This window comes from Protopterus annectens, chromosome 1.part1 (genome assembly GCF_019279795.1).
Source record: "Protopterus annectens isolate FY-2018-M chromosome 1.part1, PAN1.0, whole genome shotgun sequence".
NCBI lineage: Eukaryota > Metazoa > Chordata > Ceratodontiformes > Protopteridae > Protopterus > Protopterus annectens.
In genome coordinates this window covers 350,390,213-350,416,684 of record NC_056726.1, presented here as the reverse complement: position 1 = coordinate 350,416,684, position 26,472 = coordinate 350,390,213, and the positions used below count along the sequence as shown (strand labels likewise).

The following is a 26,472-nucleotide window of genomic DNA, read 5'->3' as shown; positions in this document are numbered from 1 at the left end:
CAGACATGATGACCAAAGGCTAGATTACTATCTGTGTGTGTCCCCAAGTCCCTGACTACTTGGACAACTCTAAATTGTCAATATGATAGTTACTAGGGATGGATGACTTCCCAAAGGATACTGTTATGCATTTCTTGGCATTTAGTTTTTGTCCATGACTGACACCAGTTGTTTGTCTGTGTCAGCCCCTCCTGGAGAGCATCTGTGTCAGTGTGAGATTCAATGTCAGCTCCTAATTAGCAATCATCTGCAAATTTAGTCAGCCACAGACCACTGACATTGGCCTTGACTTCTGAGAAGTAAATGCCAAAAAAGGAGTGGTGCAAGGACTGATCCCGGAGGGACTCATCTTGGGACAGGCCTCTTTGTAAAGGTGGGCTCCCCAATTCTAACTTCCTGGGTCCTGCCTGTGAGCCAGTTGGCTATCCACCAGGTGACATACGGGTTTGTACCCAACCTCATGAGTTTGTCAACAATGCTCGAGGTGGGTATTGTGTCAAATGCCTTGGCCAGGTCAAGGTAATCAGTATGAACAATTCTGCTCTCAATCGTTGCTTTGGTGAACTTCTCAAATAAGTCCACCAGGTTGAGTAGGCATGATCTGCCCTTTATAAAATCAAACTGGGTTGGGTCCAGAGTCTGGAGGTTTACTATATCTCTGTTGATCATCTCTGTGCTAATTCTTTCCATGGCTTTACATATAAGACTAGTGAGAGTTATGTGGCTGTAGTTTCCAGGGTCTGTCGATGGCCCACCTTTGTGCAGCAGGATGACTGCTGCCCTTCTCCATTCATGCGGCATGAAGCCCGTTTGGAGGCTGCAGTTAAATAGTAAATCCAGAGGCCCTGATAGGTCATGTTTCATGTTATTTAGAAAGCATCCTGGAATACTGTCTGGGCTCAATGATGGAGTGTTCTTATAGGTTCATAGGTTCATAGGTTTATACTAGGCTATCTGCCCTAAGGCATTTATAAGCCTAGCCCAAATTATTGTGGCTTACGCCACCCCTTATATGAAAAAATACTGTGCCCATTAGTTTGTTGTGCCTCTGTCCAGCAGTGACCCAGAGATGATTCCCGGGGTAAACCTACGATCTCCCATCCACAGGTCTAGATTTCTCTTGAACAGAGTCAGCGAGGTGCTCTGCCTCACATGGACCGGGATTTTATTCCACAGCATAGGGAGTCTCTGAGTGATAAATCTATCCCTCCAGCACGTCCTATTTATATCCGTGCTAAGGTTTAAGTCGCTTGCTCTAGTGGTTTTGGTGGATTTGGATTTTTGAGGTGGAGCATGTCCATTAATTCCGGGTTGGACATGGCCTTGTATGTCAGGCACATGTCACCTCTGAGCAGGCGACTGAATAGAGCTGGAGTTTCTTCAATCTGGCAGCATATGACAGATTTTGGAGTCCCTTTATCCTTTTGGTGAGGAACTTTTGGGGTCTCTCCAATTGCTGCAGATGTCGGGTGAGATACATCCCGAATGGGGCATTGTACTCGATCATTGGTCTGATAAGTGAAGAGTACAGAACAATGACCTCACTAGATCTGGATGTGAATCCCTTCATGATCAGGTGGGCAATGTAGAAGGTCTTTCTAACCACTTTAGCAATGTGAGTGTCAAAAGAAAGGCCACTGTCAACCTGGGTCCCCAGGTCCCTGATAACCTCTTCTGTGCTTAGTGGATTTCCACCTATATGGTAGCTTGGGGTTACCTTGTTTTTTGACTATACATTTTTGGTGTTTAACTTCAGGCCATGGCTCTGGCACCAGCTATCTGTTTCCGTGGTCCCTTCTGAAGGATATCCGTGTCCGATGCACTTTCCACTATGGCCAGTTTGCAGTCATCTGCAAACTTTGTCAGCCAAAGTCCTCCCATGTTGGCCTGTACTTCTGAGAAGTAGATGCCAAACAATACCTGTGGGACACCACTTGTGACCGGCTTGGAGTCTGACACAGCGCCAGCAACTCTAACCCTGTGGGTTCTGTCCTTAAGCCAGTTTGCAACCCATCTTGTGACATATGGGTTTACATTTAAGCTGGTAGTTTTTCTACAATACCCGAGTGGGGTATTGTGTGGAAACAAGGTCAAGGTAGGCTGTATGGACTGCCTTTCCCTCATCAATGGCCTTGGTGACTATTTCAAGAAGTCGACCAAGTTCAAAAGGCATGATCTTCCCTTGACAAAGCCAAACTGGGTCGGGTCCAATGTCTGCAAGTCCCCTATATCTTTGTTTATGAGCTCCATTATGATCCTCTCCATAGCTTTGCAGACTAGACTTGTTAAATTACCAGGATCCGTGAGGCCACCTTTGTGGAGTGGGACCACAGCTGCCGTCCACCACTTGAGCACGTATCCTGTGGTAAGGCTGAGATTAAACAGCTGCCTTATGTGGGTTTAATTCCTCATTTAGCTCGGACACCATCCGTCCCATTGATGCTGTGTTTTTAGCTTTAGAGAGAGCAGCTTTCACCTGCGATTTGAGATGTCCGGGAGGCTACACTCGGCTGGGATAGTTATCTCTCCTTTAGGGGAGAGGGGTGAAGTTTGCACTGAACCTGTCTGCCAGTATGTTGGCAATGTCTGTGGGTTCAGTGATTTTTGTATCATTTTGGACTAATTCTGAGCATATCTGTGAGTTTCCACCCAGGTTCCTAACATAGCTGAAAAAGGCCTTATGATTGTCCTTTGAATCCATGGCAATTTTTCTCTCAAAATTGGCCTTAGTTGATTTTATGAGTGCTCGTATTTTTTTACTAATAATGATCAGGGGTGACTTCCCTTTTATGGATTTTGTTCTATCATGTAATAGCTTTCTCCTCTTATTGTAAAGTTTGTTAATGGCTGGGGTCCACCAGACTGGACGTTTGCCCTTTGTGGAAAGAGTCTTGGTTTTATTTGGGATTGCCTGATCCATGCAGTCCTGAAGGTGTTCATAGAAGGCATTTGTAAGGGCTTCCAGCTTGGGTTGTGGTTTCCTCTGACTCAGGGGACTTGAAGGATACCACACCAGTCTTGAGTAGTGTGAAGTTTGCTTTAGAGAAGTTCTTCACTATGGTCGTGTTTGTTTGGGGTGGGGGATGTGGATTTCCAGTGAGATTAGTTTATGATCAGATCTCACCAATGAGGGATATACTTTTGTCCCCATGTTTGTGACAATGAGATCTAGTATATTTTGTCCTCTCGTGGGAACAGTAACTAGCTGTTCCATGGCATTTGAATTTATGAACTCCAGGAACCGCTAGAATGTTAGGGCTTGAGTAATGTTCCCAGTCTATATTCGGTAGTTGAAGTCACCCAATATGATGGTGTTTGGAGATACATTTATACCCTCCAGTGTCTTCAGGAAGGCTGTGTGGGTTCCTGAGTTTGAGAGGGTGGCCTGTAGCATGCTACAATTTGTAGAGCAGTTTTGCCTATGGTTAGTTGCACCTGGATGGTTTCGAGCTTCATGTGTTGCCACCAACCTGGAGGTGTGAGTATCCTTTATGAATATGGATACACCCTCCTTTTGTGGAGTGGTCCGGTTTTGGGGCGGGCATGGTATGAGGTAAAACCTAATAGTGCCGGGTGCTCTCAGGAGCCTTGAACCAGGTTTCAGTTACAGCACAGACATCGATGTTCTCCATACTGAGAAGGGCCTCGAGTGCGTGCATTTTGAGATTTAGACTTCTGGCATTGAGCAGCATTACCCTCAATTTCTTCCCATTTTTGTTTTCTAGGGTGGTAGGTTTAGAATTTGAGCCTTGCCTAAAAAAGGCACTATGGGGGTGGCAAGAGCCTTAGCCAATATCCGGAATCCCAGGGGTGACAGGTGCAAGCCGTCCTTCATACAGCTGGCTTGTCAAGCATGTCATCCCAGGCAGACAGACACTGGATCCCCTTTGAATGGCCTTCTTGGCCTTTGAGTCAGCATTAAGGACCTGTTCCCTAGTGATACTAGGGGGAGGTATATTTGACGATATTTTCTGAGGGAAGGTTGAGGGGGAGAGAGGAGTAAAGCTGGGGCTGATAGTCAGCCAGGAGGTTTGCTACATCATCTGGCTCAGTACAGGTGGCTCCATTTACAATGAACTCTGCACACAATTGTATATTGCCTTTGAGGTTGCAGACATGGCTAAAGAATGCTTTGTGGTTGTCCTTGGCTTAGGAAGCCAAACTTATGTCAAATTTGACTTTGGTAGACTTTATTTGTCCTCTGAGTTATTTGTTTAGTTTAATGAGAGTGCTTTTATCCTGCTGGGTGCTGCACCTCCTAATTTCTACCATGATTTTCTCTCCTGTTATACATCCGATTGATTTTGTGATTCCAGTGTGGCTTGTTTGAGTTAGTTATGCACTTCTTACTGGTGGGTACGGCTACCTCTCTGCAGCTATTAACATGCTTGTACAAGGTTTCTGTGTACAGTTCTGCATAGGCAGAAGTGTTCTCAGGGTTTATAGGGGCTTGACATTTTGCCAGGTTCTCACTTAATACCAGGAGGTTAGCCTTAGAATAGTTCCTGAATATTCCCGGTTTAGCTGGGGGTCCAGGTTTTATCTGCTGTATCATAACTACACTTGATGGAATGCGAACCACCTGTGAGGAAGTCCCTAACAGGGAAAGAGCAGAAGTTTTACCCTCAGAGTCTGGGAGACCAGAAATAACCTGACAAGCTTGAGAAAGGAGAGCCAACACATACCCGGACATATGGGTCTAATAATTAACAGCCCTAAAAGCCAAGTTAGCCGAGGTGCAAACCTTCTTACCTAGCCTTTCCATGGTTTTGCTGTCTTTAACAGAAGGCAATAACCTGGTGAAAGAAGCAACTCAGAGGGCTTGTCAGAGGCTAATGACACCACTGAGGGGTCAGCAGCAGGACACCTGTTCAAAAAAGTTAACAGTCCTCAGGCACCCTATAAAACTTATCAGGCTTCTTGGGAGCAGGGGGCAGAAAATCAGGAGCTTTAGAGGCATTTGATAATACATCCAACAAAACAGCCAAAACAGGACAAATAGCAGAAGGTTTTGTAGACTCCATCTGCAGCAACTCACAGTACCTCTTATGTATCTCACAAACCTGAGCACAATCCCACTTAAAACATTCCATTATCCTGGAGATCGTGTTCCCAATAGAAATTTCTTCAAAGGGGGTATCCGGACTGGTAGATTCCTCTTCCTCTGACCCATAGTCACAGGAGGAGGAGTTTGGGAAGAGTAAGCAAGGGATTCCCCATTAGAATTCAACTCCTGCTCAGAGGAATCCTGCTCCCTGGGCCTTTTAAGTGGAGTGGGGGAGCTGGAACAGAAACCCCCTGATGAAGTTTCAATTCCATCAAAGCATTAAACAAAGCCTGAGTGAAGGCCTGTTACTCACTCTGTGGATCCCTAGGGGTAGGAGAAACATGATTAGTTTTCTGTTTTTTCTTTAATGGTACATCTGCCTTGTAAAACTTGGAAGGCTCTGACCTAAGATGGTATTTAATAATAGTACTAGGGACTTCTTCCCTAAATAAATTCTGCCGAACACCCCTAGGCTCCTTGGAAATAATAAACAGTGGTTCCCCCTGAGCATCCAAAATGAGCATATGCAAAGTCTCAGCAGATGTGTTGAAAGCCGGATCCCATCCGGCCTCCAACCCAGTCGTGGTAGAGGAATCTGACAGCAAAGACAGGTGAACCTCTGGGTTCTCATTCACTTCAGGAGAAATGGGCAATGGAGGCTGGACAGCGGAAGATTCCAGTCTGTATTTCTTAACCTTTTTCTTACCCGACAGCTGATACTCAGGGTGGGAAGTTCCTTCCATAGCATTCTTAATGAGAATCTTAGTCACTGATTCTCCAGATAAAATGCCAAGGAAGAAAGATGACTATGCAGAGTCTTCTGTACAAAACCCTTACAAATGGGACAGGACTTATGGTCGTGAGAACCTCCTAGGCAAAATAAACACTGTAATGGTCTTTAAGTGGAATTTGTCTCCCGTACTGGCATTTACCCTTCCTGGATGATATGAAACCCCAGAAGCAACCAAAAGACAAGAAAAAGCGAAACCTCAATGGGGTACTTATCTGCAATGGCTCGGAAACAGCAAACCGGATGTAGGCATTCAGACCAATGATCGAGAGAAGCGTTCGGACTGGCCACAAAAGTTCTGAGGAGGGTACGTCCGGATGCCACCTTTATGCCTTATGCTATGCGCAGAACATATGTGTGATGTACAGTATACCTTAAAGCAACCAAAGACTTTTGTATACCAGCCAGATGTCTGGCTACCCAAGGCAGGGAATCCTAGATGTATGGAATACTGTAGCCAATGAATAGAAGGACATCTAAGACAACCTATCCTTATTTAAATGGATGTGACCCAAAAAATTATGAACTTGCTATAACTGTTCTAAGACTGCAAATAAGGCTAGACAGGAATAATGTTTCTCTCCACCGGGAGGAAAATAACATCATAAGTAAACAAGCACAATTTGGAAAGACTGGTGATCTTGTATGAAATAAAGGCAGAGACCACAGCTTTGGTTCACATTCTGCTAGAAAAATATATAAAGGTGTATTTTACTGTTTGACAACATCTGCTGCTGTGATGCCACTCTCACTGGATATAGCACTTACCCAAGTAATAACTGACACTCTGAATCATAGCTGCATGTGGTGTAATGTTTGCAAAAGGCATGGCAGTAGCAGAAGAAAGACAATGGAGTGCATACTGAAAGAGCTCGGTCAAACTGCAGGTTGATGCTGCATGCATGCAGCTACTTTACATTTTAATTTAGTATAGCCAAGCTAGAACTTCCACTAAGTGATGTCTCAAACCTCTTGTATCAGAGGCACATGGGATATATGCAAATGACCCTTATGAATATCAAGTGTTTCAGCTATATGGCGATTCTGAATGCCCATGACTTATTTCTTTTTAAGTCGTTTCAATTGACAATTTCAGGCCAATAAAGCCAAACCCTACTAGCTGTGGATATGCATATTTTGGCCTTGTTAACCTTCTCACTCTGTTTTAGTTTGTTAGCTGGGATAATTTGTGATCACCCTAATGGTAATGGACATCAGCTGGGTATAACAGCCCTGTGTTTCTTATGTTTAGTCAAATACTCTACTTGTGCTATGCTGATGAGGTCATAACAAGGCCAAAATATGCATATCAACAGCTAGTGGGGTTTGGCTTTAGTGGCCTGAAATTGTCTATTGAAACGACTTAAAAAGAAATAAGTAATGGGCATTCAGAATCGCCACATAGCTGTAACACCTGATGTTCATAAGGGTCATTTGCATATATCCCATGTGCCTCTGATACAAGAGGATTGAGAGGTCACTCAGTGGAAGTTTTAGCTTGACTGGAGTTTTCATTTAGTTGTTACTGATTGTTTTTTTCTGTGTGACCTTCTCACTCTATTTTAATTTAGTCTGTGAAAGGCTGACCTAGTCCGAAAAATTGACAGATGAAGGAAGTCATTCTTTGCTCCACATGCAAGTTCTTCATTTCAGCAAGAAAAGTTTGTGTTCCACTAGAGCACTTGTACTTGAAAATTTGTGGCTTAAGCAAAGCAAACAAAATTCTGTAATTTACTATGAAGACCAACTGATTCCTAAAATCAGCATATTACTATGTGAATAAGAAAGTCATCTCTGGCTTTGGGCTTAAAACAGCTACAGTGTGTGTGTCTGACACATAAAGGTAAGAGTACTCCACTGTGTAATTTGCAAACATTTACTGTTAAGAGGAAGAGAGAGATGTAAATTTTACCTTAAGCTTGTTCCTGACATATCCCCTCTACTGTTTATCTCCCAATTACTGAGTGTTATGCAGTCCATCTTGGAGATGCTTTTTAAGGTAATTCCAACTCAAATTCTAACTGAAGCCTTACAATTAACAACTTACAGCTGAAGGCAATTTGGGATTTTACTAAGTAAAGTATTTCCTACAAGTAGAAAAGGAAATCAGTCCATCCCCATGAAGCAAAAATACAGGGAAATATATCCGTTGCTATCCATGGAAATGTAGGCACTCCAGATGTACGATACCCTAAATCTTAAAGTAGTAGATCTAAAGCAGGAAAAACAAGTTTCACAGAACTACGCGGGTTTATTCTGAATCGCACGGTCACAGCTGAAAATGTAATCTGTTAAGTATAATATAATGTACTATATGGTATGTAATGGATAAAATTGGAAAAATGAAGCTGATACAGCGACTCACATCTTTTGTCTTGATTTCTACAGCAGGAGAGATTAAAAGATTCTCTCTCATAAACTTACAAATGTTGAAGTGTAGGATTCTTACCAATAATCCAGCTTCCTCAGGAGAACTGCCTTCATGTGCATCTGATGTTCCACTTGTCTTTACCTGAATGGAAGATCAAAATTAGCAAATTTACCTCAAGACATGTAAAGCAATGCTACCACATAATCTGTATTAGTACCATTAATGACTTTTTTCTTCTAGACTGTAGTATCAGATCACCTGTAATGCTTATCAGAGACACTCTGCTAAATGTATTCCAGTGAACTGTAACTAAATATTTACTGCAATATATCAAACTTGTTACTGTTATAATTTGTTGGAGCTTTTCTTCCAGGGCTTCCAATGGAAACTGGCAATGTTCCGTTGGACTATCCTGGCCAACAAATGCAGTTTGCAGAAAGGATTAAGGCTATGAGCTTTTAATGAGCTGTTTCCTGCATTCCAGGGTTTGATGACCTCAGCCTCCATTTGTCCACTTTGTGACCCTGAGGTTCATAGTTATTAATTAGGCCACTAATCAATAGGATCATTATAAACCTACCTATGCATTCCCATGAAGTTTTCAGCCCTTGTATTTTAAGTACAAATAACCCACAGATGAGTAGAACATTTATATGTTGCTCCTATCCATGACAAACAAGGGTGCTAAAAAACAACGTACCAGCACCCTGAAGAAAAATAGCACATACTTGTTCTGAAACTAACCTAAGGTAAAAAAAATAAAACGAACAATATACATGTTTTGGCAAACAACTCTTTTCAGTCAATCTAAAAAACACATGCATGCCATATGTACATTATCATCATAATAATATTATTAATTATTCCCAACTTAAAAAAGATTATCTAATAATTACATCTAACCAAACGTATATATTGAAATCATCAAATCAAAGATAATAAGTCTGATATAAGAAAGGTAATTAATACATACATAAAGTATAACATATGTAATAAGACATGCCATGATTGGCTAAATAATACTCGTTTTCTGCAACAAGGTTTGTAAAGTTATATGCATCCACCACAGAATAATGTTCCGTTTCATCTCTATTTCCCTTTCTTAACGTTTTATGGTATAATTTCTGCTAAGTTTCTTACCTCATCACTGTTATTTTTATTATTGTACTGGTTCTCCATTAACATTCTGTCTTTACAAAATCTAGAATGATGCACTCTTACATAAACACCACAGCTCCATCATGGATAATGTCAACTCTGGGTCATTTTAACTCTGCACAGTCAGCTGTTCTGCAGTGCACCTCATTACCCGCTTCAAAATGTTTATTTGTGGTATGAAGTTCTTTCTCTAGTGCATTCAAAACTCTGGACATACAGCTCTTCTTGGTGCATGTTTTTCCACTGACATGCTCCTTGAGGTCCCTTCTAGAACAAAGAACCAACACAGAAAACTGTAACACGCAAATAAATTAATATATTCACTAGGATGCCACCATCGCAACTGAAATAGTTTTAATATACTAAGCACTACTTGTCAAAATGTTAGTAAGACTAATTTAATTAATTGTTAATACTCAACAATTAATGAATTAAGGCAACACACTCCATGCGTAGAACAGGTATATATAAACTAATAACAATGTTAAACGCTTATAGCCAACAGTGTGTTGCCTTAGTTCATTAATTAACTAGTGTTTAACTGAATGCTGATCTTATTACATTTTCTACTGGTGGGTTGGTTTTATATAATGCAGCCAGTTTTTGTTTTCTACTCTGACGAAGTCTTATTAATGTTTTGATGAAAGCGCTCAGTATATTAAAACTATTTCAGTTACGGTGGTGATGTCCTAGTGGATTTATTTGTGTCCCTTCTTGGACAGACAAGTTATCATTCAAAACAGAAGGGAGATCTGGATTCTGATCATGTACAAGCTGATACACACAGTATTCATAGACACCTGCAGTATTCTGTGCCATCCCACCACAATTTAATGTCGTTTCCCACAGACATCCACTACTAGCTTTTACTTTTAACATTATTTCTGTTAATACTCGATTGTATGTGCCTTTCTAGGAGCCCAATGCTACAAGGACTAACAACTACCATAGTTACAGTTTCAGTACTGAAGTTTTCTGCTGCATCTCTTATTACATCACCGAATTCAGCACAATTATGACTGAACAGCTTCAGAGGTGGACCATGCTTATCTATCAATGAATACATTTCTAACAATCTCTTTGTATTCATAATGCTTTCGGCACCGAAATGTATAAACTGATAAACAGGTGCAAAGTTCAATGTCATTCAAGTCTGCAGTGACTATCTTATTATACTTAAAGGCATGAAACATATTAACAAGGAGGCCTAGGCTTAGGTCTGCTATACTTCAGGCAAGCTCAAAACTGTCATAACATTTTCCAAGATGGAAATGCATTTGGGTTCCTTGTTTCCTGAGAAAAAAAGCAGTTTTTGTAGTCTCCCCTCAGAAGCATGTCCAAACTGAACAGAGACAGTTTCTTGAAAGCTTTCTGCTTCCCTACCGTAGTCATGTTCTGTAAAACTGGAGGCCATTCTCAGAATGACTCTCATCTTGTTCCCTCCAATTGAGCTCTTTTCAGTTTGCACTCTAACTCCCACTGGGAGTCGCCTAAGCCTTTTACAGAATAAAGTTAATGCCTTAGTTCTAACAAATATTCACATCTTTAGAACCATGTTACTAGAAAACTGTTAATGGCAAATTATTCAGCACAAAGTAATCTTTAGAGCGGCTGCATTTATTCAATGCTAATTTTCAAACTAGATTTTATAAGCCACAATAACCAGGAATAAATATGAACTATATAACGTACAAACAGCCTACAATATCTCAAGCAACACATCTATCAGCAGCAGCATTTTCTGTATACAGCTGTAAGCTTTCATATGAGGCTAGGCAGCTCTGTCCGTGTCACTTGATTGTTGGGATAGTCTGAGAAATATGAAAATGACAATACAATTTATTTATTTATTTATTTATTTATTTCCAGTTTGATTACCGGGGAAGTCCACTGCCAAAGACACACCATTTTTTCAGTGGAGGCCGGGAGAAAGCCAAAAAAGCAAAAATCATATAATCTAAGTTACATAGTATAAAGATAGTAATAAAATATATACATTTGGAATAACATTACATTGAATACAGTTAGTAAAAAGCAAATACTATACTAAAAACATCATTCAGGAAGGTAGATACAATAGATTTAGTAGTTTCCTTAAGTAGCAGGTTTGACTGTATGAAAAGAAGGTGTAAGGTTACATGCTATTTACAATATTTACATATGAGTAGAATATAGTTTGATCAAGCAGTGAAAAAGAGAAGAAAAGAAGATAGTATTAGGGTAGAGTAAAGAGAAAGGATGTAGAGGGTTTAAGGAATTTATGTAGATTTATGTAGGATGTAAGCAGGTGCACTTATGTTTAGAGGATAAGTAAGAGAAAAGTTGGATTTTGAAGGCTTCAGTGTTAGATGTTGTTCTAAGAGAAGAAGGAGAGTTCCATTTCCGATTGGGTTGTGGATGGTGATTAAATTTTGGTGTTAGATCTAAGAGATCTGTTTGGGGTGTATGGCCATTTTGGTGTTCGGATCTAAGAGATCTGTTTGGGGTGTGGGCAGAAGTTGGATGTTTAGCATTTTTCAGTTCTAGCCAGTTCAGAGTTTGTAGGAAAAGACAATGGTGAGAAGAGGTTTTAGATTTGGTAGAGATGGTAGAAGATAGGTAGTTGCTAAGGAATGTCTAGCAGAGTTGGAGAAGCAGTTGTTTCTTATAGAGCATACCCTAGCTTTTGGGTTTTTTTTCTTTTTGTTGTTTGTGTGTATATCAAATTTGAAGGAGTTTTGCAGATGGGACCACCTCTATGGTTGACTTTTTGTTTGTTATGATTTTGAATGTTGTTTTATCAAATCAAGCAAGCCCTGAGGGAGAGAAGAGAATTTTGGATTTATTAGAGTTTAGAGAGAGATGATTTTGGTGCATCCAGTTCTCAGTAGTGGAAAAAGCTATTTGGGTTTTTGTCAGTAGTTCGAGAATGTAAAGTACAAGTAAATAGTTTATAAATAATATTAAATATCTGTATCTGCACTAGACAAAGGTCAATATAGCTGTATTTGCCATTGTGCAAGATTCAAAATAAAACCTTCAAACAACTTGTATGCAGTATGGTTTTGAAATTATTAATGCATATATGAACAAACAATATTTGACTCTTAAAGGCATCAATAGGCTGTAACTTTAGAACCACCTACAGGCCTCAATAAGCTGTAATGAGTTAAGGTCTTCATAAAGGATGGTGACACTACAATGTCAAAAGCTATTTTATTCAAGAGTCACTGGTTGTTTAAAGATTACTGCGTTGTCATTTTTCATGTCCAGGACGGTTCTTGACCTTTTTAAAGATGCCTTTCTCAGCAGCAACAAAGGTTTCAAAACTAGAACTATTGTTTCAATAACACACTTAAACGTGTTGCACTTTTGTTATTTTTATTCTCTTGTTAGAATGCACAACTTTTTCCATCTTCAAACTTTGAAGTCCTCTTATTAGGTGTATCACAAAGGATGACTGTCTTTTTCTAACTCACTTCGACTCAGTCTACTGATCTAAATGTCTGACCATTACCTCCACAAAATGTGTACATGCATGCATTTATTTTTTTACTTTTGTACATTTGTTAAGCAGGTAAGCCCACTGGGCACAAGTGTTTCTTTTCAGGCATGACCTAGATGGACTGTCTGGTTAACTAAGTTGTGGAGTCAGACAGCAGGCAAAAGGAGGTGGAAGAAAGCAGCTGGTCAAAGCCCTAATCTTTTGTGTAATCTGCCAGACTATCAATCATAGTTGACTGAAAAGAAATCACTATAAAAATCTCAGCATTTGAAATGGGCTCTTTTGCAAATAAATGTATGCTGCCTTCTATGACTTCAGATATTTTGCTTTCCTCCACTGTTTTAGCTTCTTCACCTCTGTTTGGCCAGTTTATATCCCAGTAATACATGCTCTGACTCACAGGTAATTTGGATCTCATTCCAGAATTAACTACCGGATTTGTACTTTGTAATAGCAACTGTCGCAGAGAGCTCAAATGTCTGCCCAACTTGTTATTTTTTTAATGTTTTATCATGCCTTCAAACCACTGGGTAACTGCGGGGCAGTATCTATATTTGTTATAAACCCCATTATTTCACATCAAATTACCCACAACCCTAACTTAGTGCTTTCTTGAGATCCAAATCATCCTTAGTAAATCCAGTTATTACTTCACTGCTAGCTACAGATCCCAATCAATCAATGAGACATTAAATATCAAACCAAATACTTTCTTACTGGAGGGCTTCATTTACTCATGCACTCATTGTCACACTAACATCTCAGAAAACAGTTATGCTCAGTGTTTCCTATACTTCATAAATACCAATGCACTGGAGTAAACTGTAAAACTACCCACTAGAGGCTGTAATATCCTTGACCTCATCCTAACCACCTGCCTGCACCCCACCCAGTATCTCCTCATCCTTGGTCAAGTCTGACCACAAATCAGTCATCCTCTGTCCGGCTTAGTGGTACCAACCAACCACCAAATGAGAACATTTTTAGGATTTTCTCTAAGGTAAACCTACTTCATCTTTTAGATCTACCCAAAAATCCTTTGCAAAGGGACGCAAATGATAGGGCTGACGCACTCACCTCTGACTTTTACCAGCAGCTGAACAGTTGCATAGAAAAGTTGGTACCCATCCACCCTAAAAACAATGGCAAAATCAAAATAAAACTCAATGGTGGAATTTCTGTATTAATAAAGTATGCAACAAAATAAGGAAAATAATGAACATTTGCAAGAAATACCCATTTCCCTACCTCCAGACTACTGAAACATGCTATCAAGAAACGTTAAAACACCATCAGAAAATGTAAATTAAACATGAACTTAAGGTTGCTACAGATTCCAAAGGAAACTACAAATCTTTCCTCACTTATAATATTAAGGAAAAACTTCAAATGTACTGAGCTCATCCGTAAGAGTATTAGCATACAAATTTAGTGTTAACTAACTCTCCTACCCACATTGCTCCCTCCCACTACCGCTGAGAATTTAGCTTCCCCTGAAACTGCCTTGGTACAAGTGTTAGAATTCCTGCAGAAGGCTAAAAATAGTACTTCCATGGGACCGGACAACAAACCAGGATGCATTCTCATTGGCGTGAAGTATGCACTACCTGAGCCTCTACTTAAACTGTTTAACATCAGCCTGTTTACAGGGTTTGTTCCTGATGCATGAAGTGCAGCTGCTGTGACCTCCCTATATAAGGGTGATCCCTCTACAGACCCGGCTTATTACAGTCCCATCAGCCTTATATGCAAAGCCATGGAAGAGATCATAGCAGAACTAATTTATGCAGACATATTCAAATTTAACTGATCTACAACCTGAACAGCTTGATTTTGTGATGGGCAGATCCTGTCTCCTGAACCTAGTAAGCTTCTGTGAAAAGGTTACAGGGACTGCAAACAGTGGTTATTCTGTGGACACTGCTTATCTCACACCAGGCCAAGACTTTTGACACTATCCCTCAAGCAGATATTACTGTAAAATTTGACAAGCTTAATGCAAGCATAGGCACCTTAACTTACCTAGATTCCAATCAGTCTGGTTTTGTGAAGGGTAGGTTCTGTCTTCCTAAAACTTCTCTGAAAAAGGTTACAGTGGCTCTAAATACTGGTCCTTCCATGCTTACTATTTACATCAATCTGGTCAAGGCTTTTGCCACTCTTCCCCATGCTGGGATTAGGGAAAAATGAGACAGTCTTAATCTAAAACTATACCTTGTCCTCTGAATTGCAAACTGGTTAGCCAACAAATCCCAAGTTGTGAAAGTTGCTGGTTCCCTCACTGAATGCAGAACTGTAACTAGTGAAGGGCTACATGGACCAATTATGTGCCCTCTCCTCTTTGGCATTTATTTTGCAGTCATTCAATGCAATATCCTAGAAGAGTGCTTGCCCAAGTTTGCTGATGACTGCAAGCTGAGCACTGTTACCTGCTCATTCACCAATGCGAAATAAGTCCAGCAGGGGCTGGAATATGGACATATATGATGTATCAAAAATGGCGTCAAACATTTAGGAATAAACAGAAAAGTTGCTCTTTTTTCATATGTTATAAATGCTATTCCATCTCAGACAGATACGGTGATAAGAGACTTGGGCACTTGTGTGGCTAACTCTCTCTTTCGATCATCAAGCTACCACCAGAGTCACGAAAATTGTTCTGTCTGGCCCAGTTAATTTCCAAGTGAATATCTTCAAGATCAAAAGAAATCATCTGACCACTGTACTCTTCCGTTATCAGACCAATCTCTGAACACAGTGCCCTCTTTGGTATGTACAAATCCAAGGATATCTCTCTAATGGAGAGCCTCTAAAGATTTGTAACCAAGAAATTAAAGGCATTAAATCCTTCAACTAATTCCACTACCCTCAATATAACAGCACAACTGTCTTTATTCTCAGTAGCTTGCAGGCACTCTCTACTAAATGTACTCCAGTGAACTGTAACTAAATGTTTACTGCAACTTAAACTTGTTACTGTAATACTATGAAAAAGAAGTGGCCAGTGTTTTACTTTTCAAGCCATGAAAAAAGCAGTGATATTTAACCAATGGCCCTACAAACACATGCAGTATGGTCCTGAACCTACACCCACAATTTAACAAGACTCTCTCGAGGGATAGGTCTCAACTCATAGTACTCCGAGCCTATGGAATAAGTCAACTCTATAGGTCAAACAAAATACTACTTTGGCTACCATTAAGGCTAGTCTTGATGACTGGATGGGTAAAAACAAATTTATACCAGGGTTACAATGTACGTCCCAGCTCAGTTCATGAAGTAAGCACCATTAAATGCTTGAAAAGGGAAGCATGAACCTTGGTTATCTTACAAATTAGTACCTCGCAGGATGCGCAGTAGCAAATCCCGCCCCGACACACCCCCGGGCTGGGCTGCGCCATATTAACATAAGTATCATCCTCATTACGCGATATAATTACTAATAATTAATAATAATTACTGTACAGAAACAACGCGAAACAGGTTTATAAATGGTTTTGCAGGGGGGCAGGCCCCCCTGCATCCCCCTACTTAAATATACCAACTCCGGGACATCTCAACATTGTGTAAAAGTAGATATTTACTTTACCTTTTGCTTTGTATGAACATTTGCAACATGAGTATTATCCTCATTACGCGGTATGCCCCATATCTTTTAAATAAATAAGATTCCTTAGTCGTGCCACAACATTCCTACAAATCGCTCTAAAGTCGCAGCACTAAATACTTTTCTGTTAAATTGAAAATAGCTTACTCGGTGTTACTGTTAAGATGCAGACTCCTTTAGTGTAAAACATTTCACATTTGAAGTTGCTGTCGCGGGCATGTTGACAACTACAGCTGTCAGTCAAAACTTCTTACATTTACCAGCTCCGCAACCACTCTACATTGGGGAATTGAATTGCATTGGAAATAGCTTTCTTGCTTTTACTGCAAGAAAGCACTGCATATGTACTTCATCTTATGAAGCTGTTTTTGTGTTAAATTGAAAACAGCTTACTTGCTTTTACTGTTAACTTTACAATACCGATGCAGAATCCTTAAAGTGTTAAATTGGAAATAGCTTAGTCGCTGTTACTGTCAAGAAGCAGACTCCTTTTGGGTAACACATTTCACATTTGAAGTAGCTGTCGCGGGCATGTCAATGTTGGCCTTGACAACTACACCTGTCAGTCAAAACTGCCAATCATGACAGACACGCCCAAAGCTGCGCAGTACCGCCCGCGAGGTACTAATCTGTAAGATAACCTGAACCTTAATGTTTGTCCGATTAAAGCTGCACATGGCTAGTCACGTTATGGCCACTGTGTCTGCTTGCACAGTATGCTGTGTCCTAAACTTACATTAATGCTTATTGTGATACTTCATGCCTTTTCTCCAAAAATACACTTTAAGGGTAACTTGACTGAAACAAAAGTTAAACACATTAGATGCTGTTAATTCTAAAAGTCTTTCTTTTCATTTACATATAAAGTGTCTAACAGCTTAAAACAAGCACTGCAGCTGCGAATACCATACTATACTTATACATCCAGCTACATCTTTGCTAAAAAAAAACAATTAGGTAATCTGTCAAAGAAGCTGTCCCTCTGGTAACCCAATCAAAATTAAGAGTATGCCTCAAACATGTGATGATCTTCCTCTTTCAACAACATAACATCAAGTGTAGTCGCTCAGTTAGAAATACCTTTATCTGTGTTCATATCCTCTGCTGAAATTTCCATCACTAAGCTCCCAGCTCTCCCAGTAAAGTACAGCCGTTAAGTATATGCTTTCATTTATCCAGCTCAGTAAGCACAGATTAAATCATCCTCATTATCCACCTTCTACATGGCTTATTTTCATCACACAGATGTGGAATTATAAGGCTAGAACCCATCCTCTATCAGTGAAAAGATCAACCAAACACGATGAGTTTTCAAGCTATGTGGAGAGTAGTCTTTTGAATATCCAAGCTGCATAAACACCACGGACACTTGAAACAGTTACAAATGCAGCAAATTGTACATGCTCATTGTCAGCATGCAAAAGCACTGTTACAAAGCTGTCACAAAGCATGTGGAAAACCTGCTACGATGAAAGATCTCCAACAGAAGAGATACTGCAGTAGAAATCTGTAACTGCAGACAAAGTGATGCCCTCCACTTCACAGCCAGCTCCTCCTAATGAACACACATTATAAGACTAAATTCATATGCCTTCTACTGAACTCAAGGTTAAAAATGATCAGGCCTGTTGACTGGCATCTTTATACTTCTACATCCAATTCATGTTATGAAGTACTGTAGCAATGATCATTATGCCGAGAGCGGTTTGGAACATGTACCACTCACATTCACTACTAAGTTTTAAAAGACATGAGATGGCTTTTCATTAGACTGCAGAATCACCTGCTCTTCTAAGAAATGCATCAGGATATCAATATGACACAAAAAGCCACATAAATATTAATACATTAGCATCCAGAGAGATAGGAAAGAGATCCTTAGAGCCTTATGAAGGTGCTTTTAAGATGAATCAGTTAAGTAGTTTTCCACTATCTGCATTAATCTACAGAGACTCCCTCACATAAGGATAACTCTAGGGTAGACTCTAGGGACAAAGGTATTTCCTGCAACACAGTCTGACTTGGTGTCATAAGAATATGATCACAACCAGTCTCTGTCATCTCAGGAGGAGGATGATCTTCACCTCTTCCTTCCCTTGAAGAACAGTTATAAGAGGTTTATTTCCTCTTCTCTTCCTGCATCCACTAGGAGAAATGTAGTAAAACAAAGCAGAAACTAGTACAAGTGAGACACCTTATCTCCTACCCTCATACTGGATCACTGGCTCCAACAATAATGGAAAAATTACAGATGTCAGTGGAGCCGGAAATGGCTCTGAAACCTTCAAGACTGTAAGAGTGCATGAGCAAAAAAGATGAATGTATCAGGTCCAGGACCACCCATGGGGCACAGTACTATTCTACGAGCAAAGGTTCAGGATCAGTGATTGCTTCCCTTTAAAAAATTAAAATTCAGAAGCTGAAAGCTACACTAATGTCAGCCTGGATGCGATAATACCTGTAAGTATCTCTCATGGGCTCACCACCAGTAAAGGAAGCACAAGATACACTAGTGATAGCTTGGGTGTGGTGACATCTGTCAGTATCTTTTATAGGTTCACCACTAGTAAAGGAAACACAAAATACACTAGTGATAGCTTGGATGTGATGACAGCTGTCAATATCTCTTATGGGCTCACCACCAGTAAAGGAAGCACAAGATACACTAGTGGTAGCTTGGATATGGTGTCAGCTATCAGTATCTCTTATAGGCTCTCCACCAGTAAAGAAAACACAACAATAATGGCACTGAGGTGGCAGCTATAAGGGAAAATGTGAAGCCTGACTGAACTTGGATTAAACGATACTACATGGGGAAATCTCAGATCTGACTGAACCTTGACTATACCATCTTAAGGTTCAGTGACTGTTCGACAATTTTAAAGGTAACAGAGGAGGTACCACATGAGCAGACAGCAGTCCCAGAAGCAGAAACCATCAGCTGCCGGGATTCAGACTGCTCCAAGTCATGCCAGTCATGCCTGTGAGAGTAAAACTTAACTGGGTGTTTACCAAGGTCTGCCTGCCTTTTAACTACTTCCTTATCTTTGGACAATGTCTTCTGCATATGATGTTCCTCTTCCATCTCTATATGACATATTAGCTTGCAGGTGACTTTGAAGCATGTTGTCACACTTCTTTCTGATTTTTTTTTACAGAAGCGCATCAAACTACTGAGAGCTACAGACCTGAACACCAAAATACCAAAACAGGTTTACCAAAAATGTCAGAAAACTGAAAGTGAGAAAGGCCACATACTGTGAAAAATGCAACAGTAAAACAAATGTATTATGCTTCACATTCACAGGAAGAAGCACCTTGAAGTCTCCCCATCTCCCTGGGCCTCCGCTGTAAATGGACCTGGTCCAGTTGGAATTTCCCAGTTAACAAATGTAAAATAAAATAAAATAAATAAATCTCAAGACTTGGTTTGTCACACTGATGTCACACTGATGTCACATAATCTCAGAAGTACAGAAATACACTGTGCAACCTTACAGTGAGAATATAAAAACTGCAAAGGTTCACAGTTGTTGCATCCAATATAACTGCATAACAATTAAACTTTGCATAACTTTTCCTCACCAAGAAATGCACAACACACTGAAATGCACAATGCTAATTAATTTTAGTAAATGTGGCTTTGTCACGAGTCAACTATGACTTAATTTTTGCTTTGATCAAGCTAAGCCAAGAACATGGAATAATCTTTTTTTTTGTTTTTTGCATGCTAAACAACTGCTGTTCATTTCTGTGAAGTTTCAAAAGTTCACTCCATTTACTGAGAGTTACTGCACTGAACTTCTTGCAGTGTGTACTGCAACAAATGTCATAACTGCAGATCCATGCATAATGGAGACTTTGAATATTTTCCTTGAGTAGGGACACTTACTGGTAGAAAGACATATTGTTGATGAAATGGAAGAAAAGCAAAAAAAAAAAACCTAGCAAGACTACCAAGTAAGCAAATTACACACAAGTAAACTCTGTTGAATACTGGGAAGGAATTGTTATGTGCGCACACACACACTTCATGGTCTATATGGACACAACGTGGTAAGATGATGACGCAGATGATGATAACAGAGTGCAGCATTTGTAGGTAAATGCTACATAATCCATACCCCAATGTGACAGCTGTCATAACTGCAGTGGATAACATTTGAATCTTGTGGAAGAGATTCAAAAAACATGTGCTCCTGTTTGAATCCATTGTCTAGAATACCTTCCAGCATAAGTACCTGTTTTTAGAAATAACACAGATTCATGAACTGCACTGTTGAAAGAGCCCTCAGCTGCATGCAGCAAGATAAAATTCATGACAGCAAACAAGAAAGAAATTTAAATAAATAATAAAAAAGTAAACAAAGGAAATGGAAGAAAAAAGTGCAAAACAGATGCAAAATTTTAGTCAATGAACATGAAAAACTAATGCATGCAGGATTATGAAATAATCTCAAACATATAGTAGCAGGAAAAAAACATAGACTAGCATTAGCAAATGATCCCATATACAATCAAGTACAGTGTAAGAAATGTACTTACCATAAAGTTCCATTGGTGTTGTCGCTCTCATTTTCCTTCACCCATGGGTTTTGGATCAGATTTCAGATTTGACTTGGCCCCTCTCCAAAAGCTTAGGCTCTGAGGCTCTAGCTCCTCCCCTACCCACAATGCCTCACTCCCACCTGGTTACCTCAGATCGAGTTTGCTGCTACCACGTTTGCCAACAATAACTATATAGGCTGAGTACAACTACTTCTGTCAGCTGCTAACAAGAAAGAGAAAGGAACAGGAGCTCAACAAGGAACAGAGGTTCCTATAAGCACGTGACAGGTCATACCCTAGGGACACGGGGAAATAGGAGGGAAGGTCGAGGAAGAATTGGAGAGACAACATAGGTGGAATGTTATGGTAAATACATAACTTCATTATCTGCTGTTCTCTTCTCATTCGTCCTAGACCTGTGGGACAAAGTTGGTGAGACTGTCTGAAAGATTTAGTTCTGTCTAGATAAAAGTGAAATTTTCTGTGGGCATTTAACAGGTGAAGTGTGTATTCTCCTTTATTTTGGAAATGAGGAAAAAAGAATGGTAGGTTTATACTGTTTTCAGTCGTAACTTTCGGAAGAAAGGATGGTTAGTACGTAATGTCACTCTGTCCTTATGGAAATATAAGTAAGGACATTTAAAGGACAGGGCTTGCAATTCAGACACACATTTCGCAGAAGTGATGGCTACCAGAAAAATAGTCTTCCAAGATAAAAACTTTAAAATCCACTGTGGCTGAAGGTTCAAAGTGAGGAAGAACCAAGGCCTGTAAAATCATAGGTAGACTCCAAGGGGCTGTTGGATCTTTGACAGGAGGACGAAGAAAGAAAGTCCCCCTAAGAAAGGCCTTAAATAATCGAAGATGAGGCTAAAGACGATGCATTTTCACCCCAATTAAAATTTTAAAATGGCTGCAAACTGTATCTTTACTTGGTATGACTGGCTACCTCATGGAAAATATGAGCTAGAAAATCTAAGACTGCTGGAACAGAAGCAGTAAAATGTTCCAAATTCTGTTTAGCACAAACAGCAAAATCTCTTCCATTTGCTTTTGTAGATTCTTCTGGTAGAAGATTTGTGAGAGGAAATTGCAATATTACGGACTGGGGATGAAAGCCTGGCAGATCTAGCCATCACTGGAAGTGGAGAAAAGTACAGTTTTGTACCTACCATAAATGTAGATGTTCGAAGATCCACATTGCTGCAGTCATAACCTGTGGGTAGTCCGCTGTCCTCGGTCGGCCCGAATACCAAAGTGTTAGGCTGGCGTCGGTCATGGTCGCTCAGATCTGACGTCAGTACGCCGTGGTACTTAAGCGCATGACCGACGTCATATCCTCAGTCTTTTCTTGCCCCAGATGTCAGAAGGCCCTAAAAAGAAAGGCCATAGCCAAAAAACATAAAGAACATCCAACCACCCATGTACAAACAGTATTTACAACCCAAACCACACAACCACCCCAAACTACAGTGGGGAAGGAGGAGGGGTAATTGACTGCAGCAATGTGGATCTTACATCTACATTTATGGTAGGTACAAAACTGTACTATGTTCTTCATCTCACATTGCTGCAGTCATAACCTGTGGGTAGAATCCCAAAGCAAAGGTAAAGGGAGGTTGGTAAAATGAGAAAGCATTGGGAGCTGCTAACATGCCCTGTAAAACTGCAGTAGCAAATCCAGCCCTAGACTTGGAGTAAAGAGGGAGATGATAATGTTTAGAAAAAGTGTGCACTGAACTCCAAGTAGCTGCTTCCAGAATATCTTTAGTAGCTACACCCCTTAAAAAAGCAGTAGAAGTGGCAGTAGCCCTAGTGGAATGGGGTCTGATTCCAGCCGGAACCTCCTTACCATGATGAGAATAACAAAAAGCAATACAATGGCCAATCCACTTAGAAATGGTTTGCTTAGAAACAGGTTTCCCCTGAGAACCCAAAGCAAAAGAAATAAACAACTGTTGAGACTGTCTGAACCCTTTAGTTCTGCTCAAATAATAACGCAACTGCCTGTGAATATCCAAAGAGTGCAAAATTTTCTCCCCTTTATTTTGGGGATCAGCATAAAATGTAGGCAAATGAATAGATTGGTTCAAGGTCACATTGGAAACAACCTTAGGCATAAAAGTAGGATTAGTACGCAGGGATACCCTATCCTTATGAAAAATCAGGAAGGGTTCAACTGCCATTAGAGCCTGTAATTCAGATACTCTTCTAGCAGACGGAATGGCCAACAAAAAAGCAGTCTTCCAAGACAAAAACTTTAACTCAGATGTAGCTGCAGGTTCAAAAGGAGGTAAAGTGAGCTTTTCCAACACAAAATTGAGATCCCAGGAAGGAGTAGGAGCTCTACGTGGGGGTCTTATGTTCTTTGCCCCTCTAAGAAACTGCTTAAACAAAGGATGCGAAAATAATGGTGGATCACAGTCATAGTGAGCAGAAATGGCTGCAGCATGAACTTTAACAGAGGAGAAAGACAAACCTTTGTCCAGTAATTCTGTCAGATACTGAAGTGAAACACTCAAATTAGGTACTGAAACATCAAAGCTTTTTGCTTTGCTCCAAAGAAAAAATCTCCTCCATTTATCAGCATAAACCTTCCTTGTACTAGGCCGTCTGGCCTCCAAAATAACATTCAATACTTGTTGAGGAAGCTGTGACCTCCAGGGTCTAGAACAGAATATGCCAGGCTGTCAGATGCAGGGACTGTATCCTGATATTGAGTAAGTGATTGCCTGCCTGGGACAAAAGGTGTGGAACTGGTGGCAAAGGCCAAGGAGGCTCCCGTACTAAACTCCTCAGCAGAGGGTACCAGTGCTGACGTGGCCAATCCGGAGCTATTAGAATCATGGAAGGCTTGTCCTGTCTGATCTTCAAGAGCACCTTGGGAAGGAGAGGCAGAGGAGGAAAGGCATAGACGTGAAGATTGCTCCAACTGAATGATAGAGCATCCACTTTCCAAGCTTTTGGATGAAACAGCTTTGTGCAAAACTTTGGCAGCTGGAAATTTAGTGGAGAAGCGAACAGATCTATGTCTGGAGTCCCCCAAATCACTGTCAACTGTCGAAATACCTGAGGATCCAATTTCCACTGTGGGATCCACCATCTGTCTGCTCAAAACATCCGCTAAGGAGTTCTGTGCTCCTGGCAGAAACCTTGCCTGAAGAGTGAGGTGCAAACTGAGAGCAGTCTCCCATAAAATCATAGCTTGTCTGCAAAGAGGGTACGAATGAGTTCCCCCTTGTTGATGTACCACATGACAGTTGTGTTGTCTGTTTGAATCAACACTTGTCCTGGGTGAAGTAGATCCTTGAAAGCCATCAAAGCAAATTGGACTGCTAACATCTACTTCATGTTGATATGCAAATGTTGAAGTCTGGCAGGCCACATGTCTTGAACCCATTTTCCATTGAGATGTGCTCCCCAAGCCATGTCTGAGGCATCTGTCGTTAAGATCTGACTTGCCTCTGGTCGGGTCACAGAGAGTCCCTTGTTTAGGTGACATTCCTGAGCCCACCACAAAAATTCCTTTTGAATGCAAGGTATTATCTGAATGACAGTGTCCAAATCGTGGCAGTGTTGCGTCCATACACTTTTGAGATACCATTGTAACTTCTTCATATGCAGTTTGGCATTGGGAAGCACCAGAATACAAGATGCCATGAACCCCAAGGCTTGAAGGACTGTCCTTGCAGTCAGCCTGGACCGTAGAGACAATTGGTGAAAGTAAAGGGAAAGATTTCTTTGTTTGTCCGGGGTCAAAAATGCCATCTGAGAGGCTGTATTCAGTCTCACACCCAGAAAGCACATGTCCTGAGAGGGTACTAGACTGGACTTTATTTCATTCACAGAATACCCTAGGCACCTTAGCACTGCCATAACATACTGTAGATGGTGAAGTAGCTTGTCTTTGTCTTGAGCCAGAATCAGGCAATCGTCCAAATAAGGATAAATTTGTATTCCTCTTAACCTTAAGAAGGCTATCACCAGTAGATAAGCCAAAGGGCAATGCAGAGAACTGATAATGTAAAGTCCCAGCCCGAAAACGCAGGAATCTCTTGCAACTGGGCCTGATAGGAATATGAAGATAAGCCTCTTTGAGATCCAGAGTTACCATCCAATGATCTTTGCCTAGCAGAGGCAGAAGTTGTTGCAAAGTCAACATTTTGAATTTTGGAATGTCCAGGTATGTGTTGAGAATAGACAAATCCAGAATTGGCCTCCAAGTGTTCCCTTTCTTTGGTACAAGAAACAGACGAGAATAAAATCCTAGGCCCACTTCTGACGGAGGGACCTGCTGGATAGCCCCCATGTGTAGAAGTAAAGAAATCTGCTTGTGAGCCTCCACCTTTTATGGAGGAGGAACATCTGGCATGCCTTTGAAAGGAGGCAATGTGTGGAAATAAAACTTGTAGCCTCGGCTTATAATGTCCAACACCCATTTGTCCTGGGTGACTAAAATCCAATTTTGTCTGAAAAGAGCCAACTTTCCTCCCAGAGGAGCTGCCAGACAGGAAGGATCGGGCAGCTGAAAATGCAGGTCATTGGGTCTGCTTACGAAAGGACTGACCCCTGCCCTCACTTGTAGACTGTGCAGGTGAACTCACGCCCCAGGCCTGAAAGAACCCTGTGTCTGCTCTGCCCCTACCACGTCTAGATCTGCCCCTAGACTGCAAATCAGAAGAAGGGTAAGCCCATCCCTTAGTAGGCCAATTTCTGCTAAACTTGGGGGGGCTGCACCTGTAAAAAATCCTTAACAGTCTGCATAGACTTAGCTTTGTCTTCCATTTTCTTCAGGACTGACTCCACAGGAGAACCAAACAAAACTTCAGACTGAAGGGGAGCATCCAAAATTCGAGCTTTAACATGCTCTGACAAGTTCTGATCTTTAAGCCAGGCGTGCCTACTAATAACTGATCCAGTGGCAGCCACCCTGGAAGAAGCCTGTAAAGCATCAAAACCACACTGCAAAGAATGCCTACCCACCTGATCAGAGGCATGAACCAAATCCTGTAACTCCTTACACTCAATGCCCTCTGCTAAAGCATCCACCTTAGATTTTAACTGAGTAAGGAGAAAATTCTGGTACTTCAGCATGTGAAACTGACAATTCAAAGCCCTCATGGCAAGAGTGGAAGAGGTATACACTTTTTTACCCCACCTGTCCAAGGCTCTAGAATCCTTATCAACAGGAACTGGGATTTTTACAACAGAAGCCCTGACACCCTTAGGTCCCTGGCTAATAGTTTCTGGGTCAGCCCTTGGGCTCTTATACAAATATTTATGCGCCTCAGGCACTCTGTAATACCTGTCTGGCTTAACCGGGGCAGGAGGCAAAGAGTCTGGATTAAGGGAAGCCTCAGAGAAAACATCTTGAACAACATCCAAAACAGGAGGTATAGCCAAGGGCCTATGCTGCGGTAAAAACAAGAATTCCCTAAGTCTCTTACGGGAATCTGAGAAATCCTGA

At 40.8% G+C, this 26,472-nt stretch overlaps 1 protein-coding gene across 1 annotated transcript in view; it reads right to left on the bottom strand.

The window, feature by feature from the left end:
* Positions 1–26,472, bottom strand: part of EMC1 (ER membrane protein complex subunit 1) — a 1,424,536-nt gene that overhangs the window by 1,080,779 nt on the left and 317,285 nt on the right. The window contains exon 11 of the mRNA XM_044087063.1: positions 8,287–8,349. Within this exon, the coding sequence (XP_043942998.1) occupies positions 8,287–8,349 (63 nt within the window). The remainder of the gene's footprint in view (positions 1–8,286; positions 8,350–26,472) is intronic.